This window comes from Theobroma umbraticum, unplaced genomic scaffold, assembly GCF_002168275.2.
Source record: "Theobroma umbraticum cultivar Fairchild unplaced genomic scaffold, ASM216827v3 scaffold_44.0, whole genome shotgun sequence".
Taxonomy (NCBI): domain Eukaryota; kingdom Viridiplantae; phylum Streptophyta; class Magnoliopsida; order Malvales; family Malvaceae; genus Theobroma; species Theobroma umbraticum.
In genome coordinates this window covers 9,169,117-9,194,978 of record NW_018397255.1, presented here as the reverse complement: position 1 = coordinate 9,194,978, position 25,862 = coordinate 9,169,117, and the positions used below count along the sequence as shown (strand labels likewise).

Sequence of the window (25,862 nt, the reverse complement as noted above, 5' to 3'; positions counted from 1 at the left end):
GCCAGTAGGGCTGGAGCAATAATTTTGTTTTTCTCTTGCCGAGGGGGGCAGAGATGTCCATAAATATAAGTAAAAATCTAGGTCATCCAATCAATATAATTATATCTTTTTCCAGGCTCTAAAAGAAATTTTTGTTGAAGCTACTATATTGATGGTCAAAAACTGGAGTTTGTAAAGCTTAAAACTCTCCCATCACCTTAACACCTGAAAGAGTAGGAGGGGAAGTATGTATCTCTGCGTCCTGCTATCATTCATCCTTTTTTGTTTTTTTTTTTCATTATTGTATATGATTCAAAAAGCTGTCTTTGGTAGACGTATAACTGAGACTATCCAGCTATAAGTGGGTGGAGAGCTAATGTTCTAACTGAAATTGGTTTCTAGTAAAGCAATGAAATACAAGGTCCCAAAAAAAGAGAGCTTCATACCACATAGATCTGATTGTTTAAAAACATGTAAAGAAAACGTAGTGCCAGAAAAGAAAACATGTGCGTGAAAAACTGTAATTTGAGGGTGGACGCCTAAGCCTTCTAAGGCAAGGAGAAACATGGGATTTGGATGAAGGAAGAAAGTATCTTTGCTTAGAATTAGGAAAATTCAAAGAAACTAATAATTGTGCCTGTATTTTTGTTTTCTTTTCTCATTATTCTAATGTCTGCTTCCTCTTTTTCCTTTTCCTCCTCTCCTTGTTCATCTTTATCCTTGGTGGTCTTGTGCATCAGTATGTCCTTAAAGTGGGAGAGGGAGCTGTAGCACAATGCATTAGTGGATTTACCGCTTTGGATGTGCCCCCACCTCGTGGACCTCTCTGGTACTTTTTTTTTTCTCCCATCATCATTCGTTATAAGCCATCTATAAAGGGTAAACCCGTTGATTGTTGGTCTTTTAGTCTTGCTTGCCAGTGACATGGAGAGAGTAAGATACGACAGATTCTTATAAAGCTCAAATTCTTAACGATTGTGCTTTGTTCGATACAGGATTTTGGGAGATGTTTTCATGGGTCGCTATCACACGGTATTCGACTATGGGAACATGGCAGTTGGGTTTGCTGAAGCAGCTTAAATGCTTATATTCTAGTATACATATGACTTATCCATCTGCAATGACAGTTTGTAATATAGGTACGTTATGTTATCATTAAGATAGAACTTAATCCTAAGAAGACCTTTGCTTTGAACTTGTATTGTAAATAGAATGCTTCATGAGTATCGGTTGGCTTGTAGACATTAAACACATACTTTAATTAAATAGTTTATCATTTCCTAATGTTTTACCAAAATGTCAAGCCTTAAGGTGGTTTCGTGGCCCTTTGGGCATTTGCAAACAAAAACTGCAGCACCTCCAATTCTCAGCTAACCCTCATGATCCTGCATGGCAAAGATATCTCAATGATTAGAACGTGGAATAGATTCCTAGTTTTAGTTAAATCATCTATCTAATTTTGTTCATTAAATTCTGGTCTTCAGATATTATGGCTGTCACAAATGGACGTAAAAACGATAGAAATTAGGAACTGCAAGAAAAAAAAATTTCCCCAAGAAGATTTAAAATGGTTTAACAGCAGTTTCTTGGACTAACTTGATTGAATCTCTTCAATCTTTATTTCAGATTTCACATTAAACACTGTCCTCTTCCATCTATTTAAGATTATTTCTCAAACACAATTAGAATGTTTTTTTAACGCAATATTTTGATAGAATTTAATTTCTAAATTCATACTTTGACCTGTCAGGATCAATAATTAACATCAATATAATTGACCACAACCTCATGTCAATAACTTTAAAAAAAAAAAGCTTGGTGGTATTAACAATTGGATAGATATTAGCAAATTTTGAAAACAAAAAAATTTGATTTATACGAATTATAATAAAGGATTTCAATTTAAATTTTAATAAAATACAAGGACTAAATTCAAAATTTGGGCAAAAATCTCGAGTTGGATGGACCAACTCAGCAACTGATACCATAATTAGCATGGATCCTAACGTCATCATATTGAAAAATTGATAAGTTGCTATTAGATTGTGACCGACCGAACAAAATGGACAAATAATAATTTCTTCTACATTCATCTCAAGTTATTATCAAAATACATATTGAGATTCTTAATTTTACATGACTGCCAAGTTTTCAAATTGTCCCCATGCTTTGATAGACATCAGATTTCTAAACAAAAAAGTCAGCATATAGATATAGCCAGGACAATGATGTTTTTCCCCTCGAGTTAATTTATCATCCATTATGGATTGCAAAATTGTTCCCATTGCTATTATTAAACATTAACAAGTGTAATAATTTCCGCAAGTTCGGCTTAAATCTCTCTCCATTGTTAGTTTTCTTTTCCAATTTTTTTCTTCTTCTGCTTCTATCTTTTGTGTCTTGGTACGTGTTTTTTCTTTGACCGGTGTTTGGTTTTCCCTGTCACCCTTCCAAAGATGGAGAGGTCCGTCTCCCTCGTTTTCCTTTCATTGTTCTTGTTCTTCAATCATAGTTTCTTCTTTCAGGGTCATGCTTCAGGAGCTATTACTCCTCCAAATGAAAAGGTTCGGTTTAAGCTGATCCACAGGCATTCACCTGAGCTTGGAGAAGACCATGGAACGACCCTTGGTCCCCCAAGCAGTACAAGGGAGCGCATAAAACAGCTCGTCCACAGCGACAATGCTCGGCTACGTACAATCTCGCAAAGGCTAGGCCCAAGAAGGATGACTTTTGAGGTGAAGATGATGGGAAGCAACAATCTGATAGAGCTCCCAATGCGATCGGCCGCCGATATAGGGACAGGGCAATACTTTGTTTCGTTCAGGGTAGGAAGCCCTCCAAAGAAGTTTATTATGATTGCGGATACAGGGAGCAGTCTTACCTGGATGAGATGCAGTTACAAGTGCAAGAATTTTTCCATGGACAGGACCAAACTTCATGAGAGGATATTTTACGCTAATCAGTCACGTACCTTTAAGCCAATTCCATGCTCCTCTAACGTTTGCAAGGTTGAACTCTCACAATCTTTCTCCTTGGCCCATTGTCCTACGCCAATGGCTCCCTGTGCCTATGATTACAGGTAGATCTTCGATATCACCTTTAATTCTTTTTTATCTGCTACTAACCCCTGCATAACCCTTTGAAAATGCTGCCAAGTAATTGTTGTTCCCTTTGCATTCCTTTCTTAATTTCCTTTTTTCAACCCGTAGGTGTACTGGTTCTATAAGGTATGATTAAGATGGAATTAACTAAGCTAAAAGAAAAAAATACTATCTAGATAGGATCATATGATGCATGCGATTTGATGAATAATGAAAGTAAAATGCGATTTTTATTTTATGTCTCATTTGGTGTAATGATTAATAATATGATTGATGTAAGATAGAATGATTTTCTCAATACATATTGGCATGAAATTACCTATCTGTATACTATAAAAATTTGTAAAAGAAAATTTAATCAAGAAATTTTTAGAGAAAATTCTTTTTGTCATGAAATTTACCCAATGTTCCTTTTGCTAATAAATAACGTTACGTTGCTGGTAGATATGCAGATGGCACCAGAGTGGTCGGAATCTTTGGAAATGATACTGTTAAAGTCCGCCTTAGCGGCGGCCAAAAGATAAAAGTGACGGACGTAATGGTCGGGTGTAGCGAGGCAATACGGGGGAATTTCCATGACATTGATGGAGTAATTGGGTTAGGCTTTGACCAGCACTCTTTTGCAGTGAAAGCAGCTAAGGAGTTTGGAGACAAATTTTCATACTGCTTGGTTGATCATCTGAGCCCTAGTAATCTTGTCAACTTTCTTGTCTTCGGTGGAGTTACTAGTTCTCCATTGCCAAACATGCAATTCACGCAGTTGATCCTTGGAATAGTAAATCCATATTATGCAGTAAACGTTTCTGGCATCTCAGTAAATGGTAAAATGCTGGATATCCCATCATATATATGGGATGTTAAGGGTGATGGTGGGGTTATTATGGACTCAGGTTCAAGCTTAACATACCTGGTGAAACCTTTATTCGATAAAGTCATAGCTGCTTTTCAGGCCCCTTTAAGCAAATTCCAGAAACTGGATCTGAACTTGGGGCCCGATTATTGTTTCAGTGCTGGAGGATTTGCGGAGTCGTTGATGCCAAAACTGGCAGTCCATTTTGCTGATGGAGCTAAGTTGGTGCCGCCAGTGAAAAGTTATGTCATCGATGCTGAAGAAGGGGTGAAGTGTCTGGGCTTTTCATCCACGAGTTGGCCTGGACCTTCCGTGATTGGTAATATTTTGCAGCAAAATCATTTGTGGGAATTTGATCTTCTAAATAGCAGGTTGGGTTTTGCTGCTTCAAGCTGTACATTTGACTGATCGTATGGATAAAACTATAGTCCTTCAGAGTTACTCTTTTGAAGCCAATTTGGGAATTATCCAAGAGTTGGAGTACTCTATTTATTGGAAGTCTTGTCTGCAGCTTTCCGGTGTATCATTATCATGGATGTATATTCAGTGAAGTGAAGTACTTACCATATGGATTTTATGTAAGCGTTGAACCCTTTTCTTTTCTTTTCCATTTTTTTCTGGATCAAATCATTTCCATTTCAAGAGAAGCTTAGTTTAAAAGAAATAAGAATACACATAAAAACACACACATATGTGTATTAGGAGAAACATAACAGGCTTGTCCTTCGTTGAGGAAAAGACATGCAATCAAATCACAAGCACAACTGAAATTTAAAACTTTTCCAGTTAGTAGATTCAAACTTTTGTTATTTAATAGATATAAAACCTAATTAGAGGAGAAAAATCATTATACTTCAAGATCTTGAAGTCATAATCACAAGGTTTTCAAACACAATAATAGTTCTTTACATTGAGTTTGGATCGCAACAAACCACAAGTTGTTTTAAGTGTATAGTCTCGGGTCTCCAATGATGATTCACAAGAATATCTCTTACTATTATTGCTAAAGGAGATCCGGTAAGTTTATACTTATACAGCCTAGTGCTAGCTACGGGAGATTAGGCTCAAGGTTCTCTCTTCACAAGGAGTCCAAACACAACCAAGAATATAGAGGAATACCAATTGGGGACAAGTTATCAATTTCTCTTAATGTTAATGTGTGTAATTCATTAAGTTCTTAATATGTTAGCAATAAACATAAATATAATCCAAGATAAATTAGAATTAGATGAATTAAAGTGCTTTACATTTATCATCAATTCTAAATTGATTAGTTCATATTTATAAGTCAAGATTGATATTTAGTAATGCATTGTGACTAAGAGTTAAGAAGAATGATAGTGGTTTGACTCAACATATTTGTGCATAGTTTTAGTGTGTAATTAATATCTCGACAAGGCATAAAACATGGTGTAGTGTCTATACTATATTATTGTTTTGCCATTTTTGTTCTTGTAGTTTGTCTTTTAACTCCTTAATGAAATTTGAAAAGAATCATTTTCTAGATCTTCATTCTACCTTGACCAAGGATTTTTTCAAGTTAAGACATTCCAAGAAATAATTGAATATTCTCTTTAGTATCACTTAGGATAATGAATCTTTTATTAATCATTCAGTTACCTTCATCTGATTTATGTTGTATCCAATGTCCATCTCTTTATGAGCATCCTTGATTGAGACCGCTTTAAATAGTACCAAGTATAATAGTTCACAAATAAGGCAACTTGATAATTTGAAATTAAAAGATCACTTCCACGATTGTCACATGATAAATTATTTCATAGATACTTGAGTAATAATACTAAATGGAATTCTCATTGTGGGCCATGTTTAATGAACTTGTTCATGTAACAAGTATTTGCATATTAGTTCACGCATCCCATATTTCAATTTATGATGAGATCAATTACACACTTTATAATGAGGAACCTAATATTATGCTAGTCCCTTGGTTTTATCAATATCTAGTTCTTTATAAAATATTGTCTGAGAATTTTTAAGAAATCTAATTTCATGCAATAATGATATCATAATTATAACACTTTATAATTCATTTTGCATAATATATATAATTCCATGGATTTTATTTCATTTAGTCGGTTATATACAAGTTTTACAAAAAAAAATATCTTTTATTAAAAGTAAATACTTAAAGTACATAATCTCTATACAACCAAATAAGATAATAAACCTTTGAACTTTTATTATGTTCAATCAAACTCTTATATTTTTATTTTAAACTAAAAAAAACCTTTTTCTTATATTTTAAGTCAAATAAGCCCTTATAATTAGTGATTGACTTAATTAAAATATTTTCTCCACCGTAAAATTATAAAATTAATATAAATACTAATTCTCTAAGTTTGAAAATATTAATATTTATTAATTGTATATAACCTCTAAAACTTAATTTTCAACATTAAAAATAGGGTAAAATATCCCTACCTTCTTAAGTTTTGTCTATAATTTCAAACGGGTCTATTAATATTCAAAATAAATAGTTTGGTCAAAAAGTGTAAATGATGTTAATGACAAATATAAAATATCTAAAATGCCCATCACGTTTAGATCATAGTGCCTTATTATTTTAAAAGAAATAAGAGGATACCATTTTGAGATCTTATTATTTTGAAAGAAATGATATGTGAATATTTCAAACCATGCCATTTTGACTCGTAAATAATTTTCTTTTAAGATTTCATTTTCAATTATCCAAATGTTATTATGTCCTGAAAAGGGATTTTCTTCAAAATACATGCGCCCTAAATAGAATTTGGATTGATATTGGGCCAAACCGTGTAATTGGGTAAAATCAACAAAAGGCCCAACCAAAGTTAACAAAATGGGCTCCCCTTATATTCCTTTCGCTCCCACCCAACCCAAAAGAAAGGGAGAAAATCCAAAGAAAAGAGGAGTAAGTAAACGCAGCAAGAAAGAGAGAAACTTTTGCATTCGTTCACTCCTCCGTTCCTGGGGAGGGTTTTTGTTCCTCATTTCTCTCAATCTATTACAGCAAAAAGGGATTAATTGCATAGCTTTGTTTCTTGTTTCCCGATCGAAATAATTCGGTAATCGTCTCTCTCTCTCTGAGCTCTCTGTTGCTTTGATAATCTAATTTCGTTTTCTTTCTTTAAGGAATTTTCATTCTTTATATTCTTTAAACTGTTTCAGTTAATACGATAAAAAGTGGGTTTACAATTTATTACGGAGGCGGTTCGATCCTTGATCTCGTTTCCATGCCATGCCCGGAAAATATATATATATATATATATATGTATGTTTTACTTTTTCTGTCTGTATCAACTGTGTCGGATACGTATCCCGGAGTGTCTGTATCTAATGCGGATACGACACCTGTGCACAAGGTGGTGTCTGGTGTCTCTGGAGGCAGTGGCAAAGTTAGCTTTTTCTTTTAGCTATTGCTTGTGAACACTAGAGATCTTTATACTGCAAATAGAGACTTATACAGCGTTATTGGCCAATAAGCACTATGTTGTTGTTCAATTGTGGATATCATGTTTCAAATTGGAAACTTTGGGCAATCCTTATGTCACTTGAACAATGTGAATTTTGCATTGATGAGTTTTGCACAAACAGGGTGTGCAGTAATGGCGACTGAAAACGTGAATAATGAAGTTCGTGTGGGGGAAATTGAGGAGTTAGAGACTTCAAATGGCATTGAGAAATTAGAGATTTCGAATGGCAATGATGAGGTCTCTGAAAATTCTTCATCAATGCAAAAAGAGGAAGATGGGGGAATAGGTGATGAATTTGTTGTCGGATAATTCTATAGCTTTTCTTACTGTATGCTTACTGCTGCTTGTCTCAATCATTTATGTATTTTACATATGCAGTAAATGCTGCACTGGCATTTTAATGTTTTCTGGGTGAATCTCCTCCACAAGAGGTTCTCCGAGTAACTTTTTAAGTTGCTCTGCCAAATTATATAAACTTATTTCAAATGCTAGTTAAATGATCCCGAGCAGCTCATTTAAAGGGGATTTGCAGGTTTTAAGAGCCTAAGATCCTCTTCGTGTGTGGTAATTAAGTTTGACTGCATTTTCTTTGTAAATGTGATGCTTTTGTGTATTCTTCCAATACTACTGGTTATCCTGTACTCATCTAGTTAATAAATCATTAGTATAGTCTTTTTTGTGAGCTTTTCATACTCTGATAGAAAATAAAAACATTTTCACAAAGTACATTAACATTGGCACAATCTACAGATATGTTGGAAAAGAAGAGTGAGGGGAAGCTTCTGGTTGATTTTATTTTGTTTGTGGGGTGTGCAGGTTTGAAAGAGGATTTGTTCTATGTTGGCAACATTGGTTCATAGCCTAGGAACCTAGCTGTATAATTGCTCTTCTAAATGTTAATATTTGAAAGTTATTATTATGTTGTAAGATTAACACAGGATCATCTATCATGTGACTGATAATGGTAGATGCCTAAATTGTGATTATGCTTCTATATCTCTCCAACCTCCAATTCCTGATCCGTTTGGTTTTGCTTTAAGATATTTTTGTTCCAATAAGATGATAGTGCTTCTCTCAAAGGCTTCAGGTTTCAATGGTATTTTTGTGATTGTAGTTTTGAGTTTTGAGGGAGCTTAATTATGATGCTTTTTTAATTTAAATGTCATGTTCTAAAGGTGGTTTAACTACTTTGTTTTATAAAATTCAACAGCACTTTTGTTTGCTAATATATGCACTTTTCTGCATTTTTAAAACTGTTTCCTAGCAGAAGTTGCAAAGAAGAAAAAGAAGAAAAATAAAAGCAAGTGAGGACCTGTTTCTAGCTTTATTAAGTTGTTTTCTTATGAAGATGTTCTGTTGAGAGTTTGATGATATTATGTTCTGTAACTCACAGGAAAAAGAAGGAGCCACTGAAGCAGACTGATCCGCCATCTATTCCTGTTGTTGAGCTTTTCCCATCTAGGGAGTTTCCTGAGGGTGAAATTCAACAGTACAAAGATGAGTGAGTCATACCATTTTCTCAAAGCTATTTTTAATTGCAAGTATTCATTATATTTAATTCCCGAAGTTGAGATAAAAGAATCTGTTCAGTGCATGTTCTTTTTCTTCTAATTTATAATAAAATACAAAGGTTAGGTTGTGATACAAGGGCTTCCTAGGAGGCACCTGCGTCTTCTTTTGTCTTTGCTGATATATATGTAAAACTTTATGCGGTATAAGGTGCATCTCTTTTAAGTTTGTCTGTGTGAAGCTTGAATATTTATTGTTGGTATTGGTTTATCAGTAATTTGTGGAGGACTACCTCTGAGGAGAAGAGAGAATTGGAGCGCCTTGAAAAGCCAAAATATACTGCTGTCCGCCAAGCAGCTGAAGTCCATCGTCAGGTCTGTATATTTCTTATAAATATATATTTTTCTGCTTGATATGAAATTTTTATATTATTCAATGTGGGCAAGTTTGGCTTTGGGATTTTTGCTATGGGTTTTTGGCCTTAACCGGTATTGCTTACTCATTCTTAGGTTCGGAAATATATCAGAAGCATTTTGAAACCTGGAATGTTAATGACTGACCTGTGTGAGACCTTGGAGAACACAGTTCGCAAGCTAATTTCAGAGAATGGTTTGCAAGCAGGGATTGCATTTCCTACTGGATGCTCTCTCAACTGGTTAGCTTTATGTTTGACATTTGATAAATCTCCTATTTACATTTACCTTTAATCGGCTGTATCTATACTCACCTCTTTCCTGGGTCAGGGTTGCTGCTCACTGGACTCCCAATTCTGGAGATAAGACTGTGCTTCAGTATGATGATGTGATGAAGTTGGATTTTGGAACTCATATTGATGGTAATACCATAGTTGCTCCATCTTGTTCTTCTTTGGTCCGGTCTATTTGCTGTATAGCTGCATAATTTCTTCTGTGGTTACGATATTACATACTTTTGACCTGGGAATGTTATCAAACATGAGTTATTGGCTTTGCAGGATATATAGTTGATTGTGCCTTCACAGTGGCATTTAATCCTATGTATGATCCGCTTCTTGAAGCTTCCCGTGAAGCAACCAATACAGGCATCAAGGTACTGGGTCCATTAGCCTGTTGAAGAGAGGATGGCTATTGGTCTTGGTTTTGACTTTCTTCCAATTAAATATATTTCCCTTAGTAGGCTTATTCTTGAACATGTTTTTTTTTTGTTTCTTTTGTTTTAGTAAGTTGCTGATGGATGAAAAGAAATTTCAGCCATTTTTTGTCTGTCAAATTTTTTCTCTTCTAGTCTCAGTTAATTCAAGTCCTAATTGAATCCTGGAATTTGATGTCTCCTACAAACTACCACTTTCTGTGATAGGTCATATCTACACATACATAACTTACCATTATATCATTCTTTTCATTAAAAGTTTGGGACCTGTAATTAAGTTTCATGTATACAGTCTTTATATAAATGTTGTTGTGTATTGTTCTGGACACTGTTTCTGTTAGCTCAGCGTGTTTGAGAGGAGAGAACTAGTAAGAAAAGAGAAGCTAGAATAATCTTGTCTGATATGGTTGCAAAGAAATGAAAGGGGACTTAAAATTGGAAGCACTGTTGAAGGTGCACTGAAATCTTTCACTTAAATGTGTACAGAAAAATATGGAGATAAAAAAATGTTCCAAGAGGAAAGGATTTTTTCTTGTAATACTTTGTACTTGCTTCTCTTCTCTTTCTTGTATCGGTGGAAGACAGCCGGTTCTGATGTACCTTTTTTGCCCTACCAACCTTTCCTTCCCTCTGAACCATCAAGCCCAAAAAAGGAAATATCCTGTTCTTCCTTTTTTAATGATTCCACATTTAAACTATTATCTCTGTTTTGTTCTTGTTGAATTTTTGTGATATATTGATATATGTGTGGAGTTATGGTTGGAGTCTATGATCTTTGAGGTCCTTTTATCTACACTAGTATTCACTAATTTTATTGAAATATATACCAAAGAGATCGTGTCTTTGATGGTCATTTAATTGGTCAGGAATCTGGTATTGATGTCCGTCTTTGTGATGTTGGTGCTGCAATTCAAGAGGTGATGGAATCATATGAGGTTGAAATAAATGGGAAGGTGTTTCAAGGTATGAAATTCTGGAGAAAGTTTGAATATTTAAATACAATTTATTGTGGGAAAATTTCTGTTGCTCAGCTTTTCGTCTGTTCATGTGCTTGGGATAACTGACAAGTCAGCTAATTTATCCTTGTTGAAAGAATGTAGGTTTGTTTTATTACCACTGCAAATTTAGTTTTTGTTAATTACTATCATCATTAAGTACAAATAAGTGGGCTTTTATTGAGTGGTGTCAACACAGAAAATGTCTGCAAGATGAAATTTGTGATAATTCTAATTTCCTTGGATACATACCTTATGAGTAAATAAAAACAATATATAGGTGGTTTTGCATTTAAGTGACATAAAAAAACTTCATGAGTATATATAATGGACATTAATTACAACTGGTAATTGCATTTGATTGACATGGATTTAATATGGTTTTCAGCAAGCTTTTCTCATTTTGGACTGCCAATTGCATATATCACCATTTGTTTTGAACCTTCCTCCTTTTCTGGAAGCAACATATGGTTGAAGTTGCTGAAATTTTTTTGAAACAGATATGATCTAGTAGCTAAATGAAAATTATTTACACATACACCAAGAGTCCTTTGGATATTTGTCTTTGTATAAACTTTTTATAAGGTGATTTGTTTATGTCATTGGCAGTCAAAAGTATCCGAAACTTGAATGGACACAGCATTGGGCCCTATCAGATACATGCTGGAAAATCAGTTCCTATTGTGAAAGGAGGGGAGCAAACAAAAATGGAAGAGGGTGAATTTTTTGCCATTGAAACCTTTGCTTCTACAGGTAATGATTCTCATCTGATAGGGAACTGAATCGATTACATAATAGATGCCAGTTGGTGTATATCATGACCTCTGGTGTAACCGGTCATTCATTTTTGTGCAGGGAAAGGGTATGTCAGAGAAGATTTAGAGTGCAGCCATTATATGAAAAATTTTGATGTTGGACACATTCCTCTGAGGTTGCCTAGAGCTAAGCAGCTGTTAGCTACAATAAACAAGAACTTTTCTACATTGGCCTTCTGTAGACGGTATTTAGATCGCTTGGGAGAGACCAAATATCTGATGGCCCTGAAAAATTTATGTGATGCTGGCATTGTTCAGGTATCTTCTTGCCATTGGTCTTCAACTGTCTTTTTTTGAAATTTTTGGAGTTGCACTTTGTTTCAAGTCCTTGTTGAAAACTTTTTGATGGCCTTCCTTTCTATATATTGTATGCATTTGTCCAAGTTTCTAAATAGGTGTCCACCCTACTCCGATTTCAATATTTCAAGGCTTTCTGCTGTAAATTGGGCTTCTATGTGGACTGGAGTCACTGGATAGTCTTATCATGACTTTACTATCATTTAGCTTTATGGCAGTGATTTGGGTCCATCCGTATAGAGATGAATGTGTTTCAGAGAAAGCAAGTTCTAATGCTGACCCTGAAAACAAATAAGTATGAATGAGTACTAGGTGTTAAACAAGCAACAGCTGACTTGGCCTTCATGCGGTTTTCTATTTAACTAATAGTAATTAATTTAGTGAACATTTAGGACAGATTCCTCAAGAAATCAGTCCACAGTATGATGCTGATGCTGGTAGCACATACACATACATTGTTCTATTCCAAAACACATTCTATATTGTCTTGTAATTTTCAATGTGGTTTGCACTTTATAATTTACATAATGGGAATTCTGAAACCTGCTTTTGATCAGGGCTGTTGTGACAGGTTCATTTGTGTTGCCGAGTAGTTTTTGAACTATACTGTGCTTTGTCTGTTCATAATTCTACATAATATATGTGTAAATTGGAGTCGACATTGAGTTGGTTTTTGTGCCATGCAGAACAGATACAAAGTTATTGATCACAAAGGGCTAAAGAACTTATCTTTTTTAGTGTTAAACTTCAGTATTCTTGTTTTTTCTTAATTCATGATGTGGTCTGAAATGCCAGTTGAGAGTATTGAAGAACTTTGTACTTTTTCTTGCAGCCGTATCCTCCTCTGTGTGATGTTAAGGGCAGCTATGTCTCTCAGTTTGAACATACCATCTTACTGCGGCCAACCTGCAAAGAAGTTATATCTAGGGGTGATGATTATTGAGGGGAAAAAGCAAAAAGTTTTGTCAGTAATCATCTCCTTGCATATTTCTTTCCGTGGGTATGAGTTAGTGGAAGCTTTAAGTGTACTACAATTTACTGTAATTTTAGCAACTCTACTTTTCTGTTTTGAAGCCCCGAAATAGTGGATTCTATGTTTGTCACTTCTGTGCTTTTTGGTGTGCCATGTTTGAAAGATGAGACATTTGAGTTAGGCAATACTTGGTAGGAAGGATAAGATGGAAACACAGTGAGTGTCAAAGGCTAGGAGAGCAAGTGAATAGAAAAGCAATAGACATGGATTGGATGTTTTCCTTTCAATCCTGAAAAAGATTTATGGGAGGGAAAGCAAGGTAATGTGACTTCAGTTTTGCAAAAGATACCAAATTCTTAACCCTTTACTCTTTATTTTTTTTTAATTTAATAATAATCTGTTGCGAGTATAAAATGGTGGTAACTTGCCCAAAATTGCTAGCTAGGATTGACTCTTTATCTTTTTAAAATTTAATTTAATTCAAAAATGAAGTGTAAAATATTTTTTAATATTAATATTGAAATAACCTTAATAAATAGTATGTGAATATAAGCTCATACAAGCTTAGTCTTCCTTTCTTCTTCTGTTTTTGTTCATATGATTCAGAATTATATAATTAAAAATAATTTTTGGTTTATAAATCTTGCCCTTTTCTTTTTATATGATTAGATCTAAGTTTAAATTTCTTAAATTAAAAATCTCAAATTCGAATGATTTACGTCCGACGACTTAGTCGCAAGAAGATTTCTAAGTCCAAAGAAGCAAACAATATTTAATTACTTTTTGCTAAATCTATTGAAGCCCGGAAAGCTGTGCCAGTAAGAAAGTAACAAATCCATTATGCAAAACCAAACATGACGGGTGAGAGCACTAATCCGTTGACCCAATCCCTTAAAAAACACCCAATGGGCTTCTGCTCAGTTTTGACCTGCGTGGAGGACGAACTGGACAATGTGGAGCTCAGAATCCCAAGTGAAGGAAAAGAGAAGAGTTTAGTCTAATATTGGGGGTGACGGATGAGTCGTGAGTAATCTGCAGAGAAAATCTAAAATACCAACGGCTAAACCAACCAACACACTGACACTGTGGGCCGACCCTTATCACATCAGTCATTCATTCAACTCTATCTGCTTTAAATCGTCCTCCCTTTCTTTCTTCCTTACACACTACATAAAAACCTTGGACACAATCTCAAAAACAAAGAACCAATTTGTCCCCGTTTTACAGAAAGATCAACAGCACCCATCACCAAAGCTTTAGCAATGCCACCCCCAACAGCAACGCTCTCTGTCGCTTCTTCTTCTTCTCTATCTCTATTCCCATTTTCTTCTTACTATTGTTCGAAACAACCCCAATTACGCTTCAGCCCCTCCCCCACCCCTGCCAGGCTCACCCATTTCACACCCCTCACCACACCCAACTACCCAATTGGCAAACTCATGACACTCTCCGCTGTTTCCATCGAGAAAGAAACTATGATATCCGAGCGACCCCACACTTTCCTCCGTGAAACTGACTGCGAAGATGACGGCTCCGTTAGGGCGCGCTTCCAGCGCATGATAATGGAGGTGCAGGACAGCGTGTGCGGCGCCCTGGAGGCTCTCGATGGAACCGGCAAGTTTAAGGAGGACGCGTGGACCAGGCCTGGAGGCGGTGGAGGAATCAGCAGAGTGTTGCAAGACGGTGCTGTTTTCGAAAAGGCTGGTGTTAATATCTCTGTTGTTTATGGAGTTATGCCCCCTGAAGCATACCGAGCTGCCAAGGCTGCTGCCACTGATCTGAAGCCCGGCCCCATTCCCTTTTTCGCCGCCGGAATCAGCTCGGTAATTACTCGCTCTCAATTTTCTTATTTTGTTTTCAAATTTTGGTTCAGTGCCGTTGAAAGAACAAAATGCTGATAATTATCATTTTGGGTTTTCATATTTTTTCAGGTTTTGCACCCGAAGAATCCGTTTGCTCCTACATTGCATTTTAATTATCGGTATTTTGAAACTGATGCTCCTAAAGGTACTTAATTTCTTCTTAGTTATTATTATTAAATTATAGAACGTTGCATGCTAATATGGTAATTTAAATGATAATTGATATGTCGCCTAGCATCCTGATTTGTCAACAAAGTGATAGGAAGGATCTATGTAATGATTTCTATACGTATGTTGATTTTTTTCGCTTCCCAAAATTAGCGGAATGATATATAATTAGACCTTGGCAGTTTATGGTGTTACCTGATTCCAAGAGATTGGTTCCATTAGCTAGACATATGTTATCATCAGCATAAAATCAAGCACATATAATGCATTTCTTCTCATTGGCAATTCAGTGTCAATGGCTGGTATGCTGTATGGTCCACTTTGGTAGTTGTTCTTCATAATCAAAAAGGAATATTTTCTTGATGATTTCAATTTGCATTGCTTTCCCTGAGTTGCATTCTCAATACTCTGAGATTATGCATTGCATTAGTCGTCTAAGATAAGCAAAGCGGTATAAGTTCTAGTTGGTGACTCATCTTGAAAATGTGCAGATGCTCCTGGAGCACCTAGGCAATGGTGGTTTGGTGGTGGAACTGATTTTACTCCAGCTTACATCTTTGAGGAGGATGTCAAGCACTTCCATTCAGTAAGTTGGATTTTTCTTCTTTCTTTCTGTTTGTTTGTTGTTGTTGTTGTGTGTGCATGTGTGTTTTTTTTCCTTGAGTCATATAGCTTGCTTGGTCTTCTGGAAAATGCTTTCTCTGTTCTACCCCACATTAAAAGTTCAGGCATCTGCATTTAGCATGATTAAAAATAGTGCTAGTTTCACTTTGAGAGAGTAAAAGATTGATCTTATCAAAGAAATTTGAAGAAATTTGAGAATTTGAGCAGAACTTTTTTTTAACTTGTTGTTAAATATCTATATACAGATTTACTAGAAAGCACAAGGATGAAATCCTTTTAAGAGCTGTAACCTGTGTTTCTTTTACATAGTAGTATAGATTCATTAAAAAGTTGGAGATTGGCGTTTTCTACTGCCAGTGCATTTTACATGTCAGCCTCAAAGGTAACTGCAAAAATAATAACTATACCTGTGACTGTATGTGCAGAACATTAATTCTATCTTGTAAAATATTTTTGAGGAATGAAACGTTTTGCTGAATGTTCTTTTGCTAACATTGACCCTCTTGTGTAGATACAAAAAAAGGCCTGTGATAAATTTGATTCATCCTTTTATCCCCGATTCAAAAAATGGTGTGATGACTATTTTTACATTAAGGTATGATCTTGCTAGATTTTTTTTTTATTTCTGTTTTATATTTCTTATTTACTTTCTTTCAGTTTTAGGATTATGTGTTGTAGCATCTGAAATAATAAAAATGGGCTATCTTGCCACTCAAGGCATTGAAGCTGTGATTGTCAACCTTTTTTTTCTTTTTGGATCTATGATGCTATTAATGTTTGAGGCTGGAAGCAAGAATTAATGCACCTAGGTGCTAAGGTGCAGTGTAAATCAACTCAAGCCCTTGCGTGCTTTGGGTGAGACACCTTAGATTACGCACATGCCTTTTGCACTCAGGCATGCTTTTTTAAAGGTGAAAGGCACATAACAAGCTTGGTTGGCTTTAATGTCTCCTTGGATTCTTTAATTTGTAATTTCTTTTATTAGCTATAAATTTCATACATGCTATCTCAACAAGAATAAAAAATGGGGTACTATAGTTCATGCACAACATTTTGTTGAAAGTGGAAATGGAAAATAATTATGATAATGCTTATTTTTGAAATACATTAGGTAATGTAATGAAGCAAAGTCTTGAATGTTCATTTGCAAATCTTTTTTCTTTTTTCTTTTTATTTAGGAGAAGGGGAGATTCAAACTTTGCTCTTTGTGCAGGGGGATCATGCACTAACCATTGAGCCAAATGTTTGGGTTCTATAAATCATATTTTTAAGCTTATGAAATATAATAAATATAATTTTCTTATATATGTATATAAATTTTTATAAATTAGAGCCTTACATCACTAGGTTGAGTGCTTCTTTCCTTTTGTGCCTTGGGCATTGGGCAATGTAAGATTCTAGAGTGCATCCTATGCCTTTTGACAACATTGATGGTTATTGGTCAGCATTCTGGATGATGGATGCATATAGGTTTTGTCCACAAATAGCTCTTTATGAATAGATGACTATGAAATATAATAATGATTGAGAATTCTGGTCTGCAGCGCTTTAGAGTACTCATCTGCTCATATAATAAGGATATAGTTCTTGCATATTTCTAAAAGAATTGAATTACCTCTCAATCCAGCTCTCATAAATTCACCTTCAGCCTCCTTTTACTAACTCATCTCATTCATAGACATAATAATCAATATTATTTATATAGGATCCTATGTATTAGCAATTTGTAAGATAGTAGTAAAGCCCGGTTAGAACTAATAACTGCTTGCATAATACCCCATGGTGGGCTTGCCATTTTTGAACTCAATAAATGTGTTTCTCCAAGTATGTTCAAATGATTTACTAAATAGCTATTTGTTTTGCCTAGTCTTAGTTTGATTAATGTTACTTTTATGTTTACCATAGTGATGTTTTTGAATTTTTCCTGTCCCATTACATGTAATGTTTTCCTTTTCTTGATATCTGACAATAAATATTGTTTGCTGTGATTTAAAGCTTTTTATTTCTTTATTTTGCAGTGATAATAAAAAGCCATTGACTTTAGTATTATTTTAAGAATTCTAGATTTGTTTATTTCTCATATTGGATTTAACATAATAATTAAAAGACCATTAAACTTTAGTATTATATATTGGAAACTCAACGTAAAAGTATATGAAGTCGGATATATCTCTGTCTAAAAATGTGCATCCTTTGAAACATTCATCCAGAGATAAGATAGAGGGGCCGTTATTCAGGGCAGAAGCTTGGTAGTTTTGAGTAACATCAGTAATCTACCATGATGATCATACATTTTCTAGAAGCTTTCTTTATGTCGTCTTTTTTTCTTGTTGACCTTTTTCTACATTTAGTTATAGGAGGATTAAATTGTTAAACTTTTATGTTTACTTTGAATGCTCTATGCAGCATCGAGGTGAGAGACGAGGGCTTGGGGGAATATTTTTTGATGATCTAAATGACTATGATCAAGAGATGCTTCTTTCATTTGCCACTGGTAATTTATCTAGACTGAGATTACTCTTTTTGAGTGTTGGCTGCTTACAAATAGCAATTGCAGTGGACTACACTTTTTATAATGAAACCATTTACTATTGATTTGCAGAATGTGCAAATTCTGTGATTCCTGCGTACATACCGATTGTAGAGAAAAGGAAGGATACACCTTTTAATGAGAGCCACAAGGCATGGCAACAATTGCGAAGGGGTCGCTATGTAGAATTCAACTTGGTACTGAATCTAGTTATAATTAAATTAGACAGATTTGACATCTTAGATTTCTCTAAATTAGACCGTTAAATTATATTTGATTTGTTAACGACAGGTTTATGATCGGGGAACAACATTTGGACTGAAGACAGGAGGTCGAATTGAAAGTATTCTTGTTTCTCTCCCTTTGACTGCACGATGGGAATATGATCATGTAAGCTTTGTGCCGCAAGTAAAAGTTCTTTGAATCATTCTGCATAAATGTTCAGTGTGATATGTTACCAATATAAAGTAACTGTAACTGATAATGGGAGGGTTTTTTATTTTTTAACTTTGTTTGACGTGCAGAAACCAGAAGAGGGAAGCGAAGAGTGGAAACTATTAGATGCCTGCATCAATCCTAAGGAATGGATATGATCTTAATGCATCAACCGTAAGGAATGTGTCTGATACTTACCGTTTTGACTTTCTTTGTATCATTTTGAAATTTCCCATTCGTTCCTACGCTTTTTAGTTTTTGTTTTTCCTATTCTCGTTTCTTCTTAAGAAGGGAGTGTTATCCTGCGGCAGAAGTTGTAAGTTAGCTTGGTGGTTTTGTTGTATTAAGGTGAAAGGGGAGTCGTCGTTGTAAATCATGGGTCTCATTCCTGTAATACACATATTGTTTAGAGGCCAACAGTGCTAATAATATTGTGAATCTGATAACATCTCGCTCTTCACGTGGAAATGGAATTTTTATCCTGTTGTGTTAATACTTGCAAGAAAAGTGTGCCCCTGCAACTCCTAGCTGCATTTGTGGATACCCTTCATTTTTCTTATCATTTGAGTTCAACCCTTGGAAAATGCCCTTCATCACGATCTGGTGTACCACGATGCAACCATGAGACAAATTTAACAGAACATTCTGGAAAGGGAAGCCCCATCCCCTCCTAACAGAATGTAGAGTCATAACTTTGGCCAATATCAACAACAGAAACATACTACTAATGAGCTTTCTCCACGATAAGTTTGTGAAAAGGGCGACTTTCACAAAATCTTCATCAATAGTAAATGCTTTAATTAATTAGTTGTAAGGTCACTGCATAAGCTTTGTTCACAGTTCCAAAAAAAAAGATCCAAGATTATAAACATTCTGCAGATTTTTTACCTACAGAAAATGCACATCCTCAGAAACTTTGATGAGTGCCTAACCAGTAAAGGTTACTGGTACGATTCAAAGAACTGCTGGGAAATTTACAAAATAGGCCAATCAAGGAAATTTTCTCCTTGAGAACTCCTCAAAAATGATGAAGTGACTCCTATTGCTGTGTTGAATTTTCACTTGGCCAATCAAGGAACTTGTATCCTTGAAGCGAAGGTGGTAGGTATGTCTGAGTTGATGCAGAGGGATTATCTGGTGGATATATATAATCCTTTCCATATCCAAGTTCCTTCATTAGCTTCGTTGGTGCATTCCTCAAATGAAGCGGCACTCCCTCATTCTGTCCTACAGATTCCCTAACAACCTTCTGTGCAGTTTCAATGGCCCGATACACAGAGATAGACTTCGGAGCCAAAGCCAAGTAGGCAACACATTGCGCAAGAATCACATTACACTCAGGCATGCCCAAGAAATGACAAGCTTGATAACAAGAAACAGCCTGATTTAAGGCTAATGGATCAGCCAACCCAACATCCTCACTGGCAAACCTTATTAGTCTACGCGCAATGTAAAGAGGCTCTTCACCTCCTTCCAGCATTCTCGCCAACCAATAAATTGCAGCATCTGCATCACTTCCCCTCATTGACTTGTGGAGCGCACTGATCAAATTGTAATGCTCTTCCCCTGCTTTGTCATATGCAAGATGCTTGCATTGAAGTGCCTCCTTAGCATCATCCACCGTAATAACTGCTCCAAATGAACCAATCTCAGCTTCCTCACTTGTCAAGAAATTGAAATCCTTATGCGGCTCTACTCCCACACCTTTTAGTTGATTATCAACCACTCGGGCAGCCGCTGTTGTGGCAGAAATTTCCAAAGCATTCAACGCCACGCGAGCATCACCGTCACAATTCATAGACAAAAATTCAATAGCATCATCCTGAGCTTCAACCCTCGTCCCTACGCTCTGAGACAATCCCTTCTCTCTATCATTAATTGCTCTCCTCAAAAGAGTTTCAACATGGTGGGGTTTTAAAGGATTCAATGTAAGAACCCTACACCTAGACAACAATGGCGTAATCAAATGAAACGAAGGATTCTCTGTTGTCGCCCCCATAAACACAATACTCCCATCTTCAATCACGGGCAAAAAAGAATCCTGTTGTGATTTATTAAACCTATGAACTTCATCGACAAAAAGCACAGTCCTCTTGTTATTCTTAGCTCTCATTTTCCTAGCTTCCTCAACGGCGTCTCTAACATCCTTAACCCCACAGGTAACGGGAGACAAAGAAACAAATCGATAAAAAGACCGTTGTTGCGAAGAATTAACAATGGATTTAGCAATGGAAGTCTTACCAGTACCAGGAGGACCCCAAAAAATAATAGAAGGAATTCTGTTACGATCAATAGCAGAACGGAGAAGAGAATTGTTACCCAGAATATGTTCTTGACCAACTACGTCGAAAATAGTACGAGGACGCATCCGTTCGGACAAAGGCTCATGGATTTTAATGGTTTTGTCTTGTTGAGTGATCGCTTTGGGATGTTGCAATTTGCGGCGTTTATAATGGACAGGAGATGGGGCGGTGGAATCTTCTTCTAGGTCTTGTTGGGGCAAAATTTGGATGCTTGGAGCTGTGGCTGTGGGTTCAGGAGAAGGAGGGGAATTGGGACGTTTGGTGTGAAGATGAAAGAAGCGGTCGAGTTTGGGTTGGAAAGGAGGAGAAGTCTGGTTGGGGTTGGAGTTGGGGTTGGAGGCTTTGTGGGAAAGAATCCATTCGGTGGCTTTGAGAGTGGATTTGCCACCGGTGGCAGCAAGGGCTTGTGCTGCTAATTCACTCGGAAACCCCATGCTCAGCAGCTGCTGCATCTCCATTTTTTTTTATTCGTTTTTCCCACCAAAAGAGTGTTGCAACTGGGAATATGGCGCGGCGCTGGAACTGTAAAAGGACCTTCCTTGGTTCATTGTTCGCCTTTTTGTCTTCTTTTCTTTTTGCGTTACAAAACAGTGGGCAGGCTACGCTAGGCGAGGCCATCAAGTCTTTTTCCAAAGCCTATGTTAGCTTCATCCCTTATGTGAATTGGCCCAAATGCCGAATTTAAGAACTTCTACCACTACTTTTTGATTCCAGTGTTTCTGAACACAAATCACATTGCATGCTTGTGACAGAGATTAAAAACTTTCCTTTCCTTCTTACCAAACAGCTGATTAGTTCTCAATTTCAGAACGGAGCATTGGAAATTTTAGTTGCCATCCCATTTTAAGTCCGATTTTTAAACATTGATTTGAATAATTAAATTGCTTTACATTAGCGAGTGCCAAAAAAGAGCCAAAGAAGTGAAATTGAAACAATTTCCCAGGCCATACAGGATAGGATGCTTGCTATGTACACATCAATATTTTATAGCATTTTGATTCCAACTTTAATTCTACAAAACCCATGTGTTATCACCTTTCTGATCTGATTTCAATGCATTGAGCAGGGGTTGTGCCCTCCAGCAGTTTCTTTTCCTTCTCCTTTTCCTTTCCCCACAAAGTTAAATACAAACCGACAACTACGAGTAGAGCTCCCACTACGCTATAAAGGAGATGAGAAGTTAAAATAGACATCATCCTCAGCAACAAAAGGGGAAGGCAAAAGTATGCTAAAAGACACAGAAGAAAAGATAAAGAGTAACACAAAAAGATACTATGATAACATTTCAAACGTAATTCATTGATCCACATTGGTTTACACTTAAAAAATCTAGGTCTACATCTAAGCATGACCCATCCATTTAAATTTATTTATTGTTAAAATATAAAAATATTTATGTTAATTATTTTATATTTTTAAATATATATTTTAATAAAAAATATATATTTTTCTCATTAATACAATTATATTTGGGGTCGGGCTGGAGATTGAAAATCTTATACAAGATCAGGCTTGGGGCCTGAGGTAGCTCAACATGTGGACAAGTCTTCTTGAATGCAATGATCTTAATAAAGAATTTTGCTGCAAAGCTAAGCGTTCATGAGTATACTAAGCTAACTTGTGAAGTATATAAATATGAATTTATATTTGAGACATTGTATACTATTTCTTCTAAACGTGTAAAGATAAAAAATTTTAAAATAAATATTTTTAAAATTGAGTATTTATCTTTTATGATTTTCAATTTTTAAATTTATTTATTAACAAAGTAATAACATTTGGTTCATTAATAGTATATAAAATCCATACACTAATAGTGTATCAAGTATAAGCCTTCTAAATATTTTCACAATAAATTTAGTAAATAATAAATTATTTGATGATTTTCAAGTTAGCAAGTTATTTTCGTCCATAAAACCTCCAAAATAAAATAAGAATCGGTCCCTTCCCAAAAACAATGCATGTCCCTTTATTGTGGCAATACTGTGCCCAAAGATCGAAAGGCTGTCATGAAAACTACACCCTTTGTTTTTCCCACTAACGCTTGCAGATAAAATGTAAGTCCGAATATCACAATCCCCTGCAATAATCTCATCTTCATTGGATTACAGATACATATAAAAATGATTGGTATGCTTAATTTTAATATTTCTGATAGAACAAATACGAAACTGCTTACGCTATAAAGGAAAGCAACAAGTCTCATGTCCCAGGACAATCTCCAGGATGAAGCTTTATGATCTAAAGCAGCTGTCATGACTGCTGAGACTAAAGTCCCTGATAAGCATGTTAATGATGTAAGAGTTATTGGAGCTGGATACTTCTTCACAGTGACAGTCTGCATTGAATGATACTCGGTTAAAAAAGGGAAAAATGGAAAATGATGACCAAGTGTCATATATAAAACAAGAATAAAAGTCATTTTCTTCTTGATTGAAGTGTAAAAGGAAAAGAATCAATAGATATTGAATCTCGATCACCTGGAAAACAAGAAATGCGGATAATGAAAGGTAAGAAAGCAGGAGCATGAGAGAGCCTTTGATCCAGTCCTTGTTAAACTGCAGTTTTGAAGAGGCCTGAGTGTGGTGAAATCACAACACAACCCTTGTACAGTGTCATAAGTGTTGCACCAGCTAAGGCAACAACACTGCCTCCAACCTTTGCTCGGGCACTATGCTTGGACATCTCTAAGGCCTCCATCCTGTTTATTGTAATTAACCAAACAAAAACTTACACATTTATGTTTGTCGATTAATGTATGATTGCTTGTTTACTAATTTTCCTTTGTAATATATATATATATATATATGCATTTTGTGATTGTAATATTGTAATTGTAATTTTTAGTAAATTATTAGAATTACAGTTGCTATATATAATTAAATCTATATGGCATAAAACTAAACTTTGCTTAAAGTTCCTTTAGTAACTAGGTAATAGGTTAAGTCCCACCTTATGTGGATTTGTCTAATGGTAATGAAGATGAGCGAAAATGAGAAATTAATACTTATTTCATTACAAGAAGTCAACTCCTTTAAGTAGTGCAAATTGAACTATAGTTTTACCGATTACGTGTTTATCCTTTGCACAAGCTTGCAGTGATAAAACCTTGTGCTGATAAGATTTCACCTTAATTGTGAAGCCAACATTACCTGCATAGAACTGCAAATATAAAGGTCATTGATGGAATTAAGTTGGCCAGGGCAGATGCAACCGCTGGCGATGTGTCTTTCAGCCCTATATAAAACCATGTCCTTCCCAGCACAGCTCTGAGAAGTGAGATGCATACAATTGATTGAAACAAGGGCAATGTCAAGTCAATACGTTAGTAACTGCAAAATTCTTCAGTAAATTGAATTTACATTTACGAAAGTAACTCCCTTTTGGCCTCTCAATTGAAGAATATTTTCATCGCATCTCTCACAAATCAGTAGCAAATCAGCAATAAGTATGACTAACAGATCAGCAACAAGAATAGCACCAATCCTGGAAGATTGATGCACCATTCAGCACATCATTGACCCTATAATCTCTCCCTACTGTTGGACAAAGTTTCCTTATATAACATAGTTCGCAACCTATTTAAACAGAGGAAAACCAACTATGTTCTCAAGCAGAAAAATACTAGAAATTTGTATACTTGTTTTTTCTTCCTCCTCTGCCTACTATCACTCTTAACCTCTCTCTCTCCCTCTCTCTCTCCCTCTCTTCTCTAAAGCTCTTCATCAATATTAATGGTGGAACTAATATTTAGGTCAGGAAAAAAAAAAAAACCATAGAAATTAACTCACCCAAGGGTTCCCAGGAAGAAGATATCTCCCAGGATTGCCATGCTGATTTTTCTATCATTTTTTCTGCAAGAGAGATAGGCATTAATTAATTGCTAGTATACGGAAGTGAACTTAATTTCAAAGAGTAATTAAAAGAACTATCCATGAAACAAAACTCATAAGAGCTGGCTAAAAAGAATAATTTTCTCGGTGAGAATTGGTTAGTAATTATAACATAACTGATTAATTTGTTCTGTTAAAATGTTTTGCTCTTTTTCCATTCACTTTTTAGATACTTTTGTGTTTTTTTTCTTGAAAATGCTAGGATGACTCATTGAAAAAAGATAAATCCTTAAGAACAAGCAGTGATCGAAGCCGAGAAAGAAGAAAAAGAGACCTTTCAAATAGCAATGCAACAACAACTGTGGTGAGAGTTCCGAACACATGGCCATAAACCACAAGCACGTAACTGCTCATGCCATTAACAAGAGAGACCTTGGAGATTGTGTTGTCTCCTGCAAAGCAAATATTGCAGAATATGCAGATTGCATACGGTTTCAACCCTTCAAACCTTAGCTCTGCCTTTCTCTTTATCCCTCCCGCGGTTTCGCCCTGCTGCTGTGCTTCCATTTTCATTGATGTTAATATACATTTTCTTTCGAGTGATCATGATCTGCTTTGAACTAAACATAGATACACAGTAAGCCTGATATTTCACCTTCCATCGATAATTGAATCAACTTTATGTGGCAAATTGGTTCATGACTCAGGTGCCAAGGAACCTTCATAATAAGCAGAATCATTGAATCAAATTATACTGGGCCACTTACTGGATTTGACTTATAATTCTTCAAGTATAAATGGTTATTCATTTTTTTGGGTATATCCAAGATATGAATTATCCAAATAAAGATATTCCGTAACGTCAATACTCAATATTTCTTATACCTGTTACTGAGTATTTAACTTCAATGGGGCATCTATTACTATATAATCTACGGCAGATACGAAAGAAAGTCACTGAACAGATTCCGAGAGAGGCTTTTC

The 25,862-nt window shown here is 35.6% G+C and overlaps 6 protein-coding genes across 8 annotated transcripts in view; 4 read left to right on the top strand and 2 right to left on the bottom strand.

The window, feature by feature from the left end:
* The window catches only part of LOC110409761 (aspartic proteinase A1-like), a 6,585-nt gene extending 5,309 nt beyond the window's left edge, over positions 1 to 1,276 (top strand). For both annotated transcript variants that reach the window (XM_021419220.2, XM_021419219.2), the window contains exons 13-14: positions 720 to 808; positions 975 to 1,276. In XM_021419220.2, coding sequence (XP_021274895.1) covers positions 720 to 808; positions 975 to 1,059 — 174 coding nt within the window. In that variant the 3' untranslated portion in view covers positions 1,060 to 1,276. The remainder of the gene's footprint in view (positions 1 to 719; positions 809 to 974) is intronic.
* Positions 1,277 to 2,394: 1,118 nt separating this feature from the next.
* On the top strand, positions 2,395 to 4,517 carry LOC110409509 (aspartic proteinase NANA, chloroplast-like). Its single transcript, XM_021418869.1, has 2 exons — positions 2,395 to 3,058; positions 3,525 to 4,517. Exons 1-2 carry the CDS (start codon positions 2,436 to 2,438, stop codon positions 4,336 to 4,338), a joined length of 1,437 nt encoding a protein of 478 aa, XP_021274544.1. The 5' UTR covers positions 2,395 to 2,435; the 3' UTR covers positions 4,339 to 4,517.
* Positions 4,518 to 6,821: 2,304 nt separating this feature from the next.
* Positions 6,822 to 13,253, top strand: LOC110409401 (methionine aminopeptidase 2B-like). Of its 2 annotated transcripts, XM_021418730.2 has the most exons (12): positions 6,822 to 6,998; positions 7,528 to 7,692; positions 8,674 to 8,710; positions 8,800 to 8,907; positions 9,190 to 9,289; positions 9,425 to 9,570; positions 9,659 to 9,750; positions 9,889 to 9,983; positions 10,910 to 11,006; positions 11,648 to 11,791; positions 11,894 to 12,111; positions 12,983 to 13,253. In XM_021418730.2, the coding sequence occupies exons 2-12, from the start codon at positions 7,539 to 7,541 to the stop codon at positions 13,091 to 13,093; spliced, it is 1,302 nt and encodes a 433-aa protein (XP_021274405.1). In that variant the 5' UTR covers positions 6,822 to 6,998; positions 7,528 to 7,538; the 3' UTR covers positions 13,094 to 13,253. The 2 variants fall into 2 exon arrangements, with proteins under 2 accessions (XP_021274405.1, XP_089638601.1); XM_089782475.1 differs by lacking the exon at positions 6,822 to 6,998 and having other exon boundaries at positions 7,494 to 7,692.
* Positions 13,254 to 14,141: 888 nt separating this feature from the next.
* Positions 14,142 to 19,210, top strand: LIN2 (Coproporphyrinogen III oxidase). Its single transcript, XM_021417967.2, has 8 exons — positions 14,142 to 14,946; positions 15,055 to 15,130; positions 15,645 to 15,739; positions 16,289 to 16,372; positions 18,184 to 18,271; positions 18,380 to 18,504; positions 18,599 to 18,697; positions 18,832 to 19,210. The coding sequence occupies exons 1-8, from the start codon at positions 14,386 to 14,388 to the stop codon at positions 18,898 to 18,900; spliced, it is 1,197 nt and encodes a 398-aa protein (XP_021273642.1). The 5' UTR covers positions 14,142 to 14,385; the 3' UTR covers positions 18,901 to 19,210.
* A 249-nt stretch (positions 19,211 to 19,459) lies between these two features.
* Positions 19,460 to 21,716, bottom strand: LOC110408853 (AAA-type ATPase family protein). Its single transcript, XM_021417966.1, has one exon. It carries the CDS (start codon positions 21,501 to 21,503, stop codon positions 19,782 to 19,784), a length of 1,722 nt encoding a protein of 573 aa, XP_021273641.1. The 5' UTR covers positions 21,504 to 21,716; the 3' UTR covers positions 19,460 to 19,781.
* A 1,298-nt stretch (positions 21,717 to 23,014) lies between these two features.
* Positions 23,015 to 25,445, bottom strand: LOC110429161 (WAT1-related protein At5g07050-like). Its single transcript, XM_089785758.1, is given in 7 exon segments — positions 23,015 to 23,125; positions 23,225 to 23,383; positions 23,526 to 23,625; positions 23,627 to 23,746; positions 24,198 to 24,314; positions 24,837 to 24,899; positions 25,213 to 25,445. Coding segments are annotated over 7 exon segments (903 nt in total).
* Between the last annotated feature and the right edge of the window lie 417 nt (positions 25,446 to 25,862).

Bases quoted from the DNA above. Each gene is read 5' to 3' on its own strand.
- LOC110409509 (XM_021418869.1), top strand. From the start codon at position 2,436: ATGGAGAGGTCCGTCTCCCTCGTTTTCCTTTCATTGTTCTTGTTCTTC. The intron at 3,059-3,524 runs GTAGATCTTCGA...CGTTGCTGGTAG, and splicing joins CCCTGTGCCTATGATTACAG to ATATGCAGATGGCACCAGAG.
- LOC110409401 (XM_089782475.1), top strand. From the start codon at position 7,509: ATGAGTTTTGCACAAACAGGGTGTGCAGTAATGGCGACTGAAAACGTG. The intron at 8,908-9,189 runs GTGAGTCATACC...TTGGTTTATCAG, and splicing joins ATTCAACAGTACAAAGATGA to TAATTTGTGGAGGACTACCT. The intron at 12,112-12,982 runs GTATCTTCTTGC...TTTTTCTTGCAG, and splicing joins GTGATGCTGGCATTGTTCAG to CCGTATCCTCCTCTGTGTGA.
- LIN2 (XM_021417967.2), top strand. From the start codon at position 14,386: ATGCCACCCCCAACAGCAACGCTCTCTGTCGCTTCTTCTTCTTCTCTA. The intron at 15,740-16,288 runs GTAAGTTGGATT...CCTCTTGTGTAG, and splicing joins ATGTCAAGCACTTCCATTCA to ATACAAAAAAAGGCCTGTGA. The intron at 18,272-18,379 runs GTAATTTATCTA...ATTGATTTGCAG, and splicing joins GCTTCTTTCATTTGCCACTG to AATGTGCAAATTCTGTGATT.
- LOC110408853 (XM_021417966.1), bottom strand. From the start codon at position 21,503: ATGGAGATGCAGCAGCTGCTGAGCATGGGGTTTCCGAGTGAATTAGCA.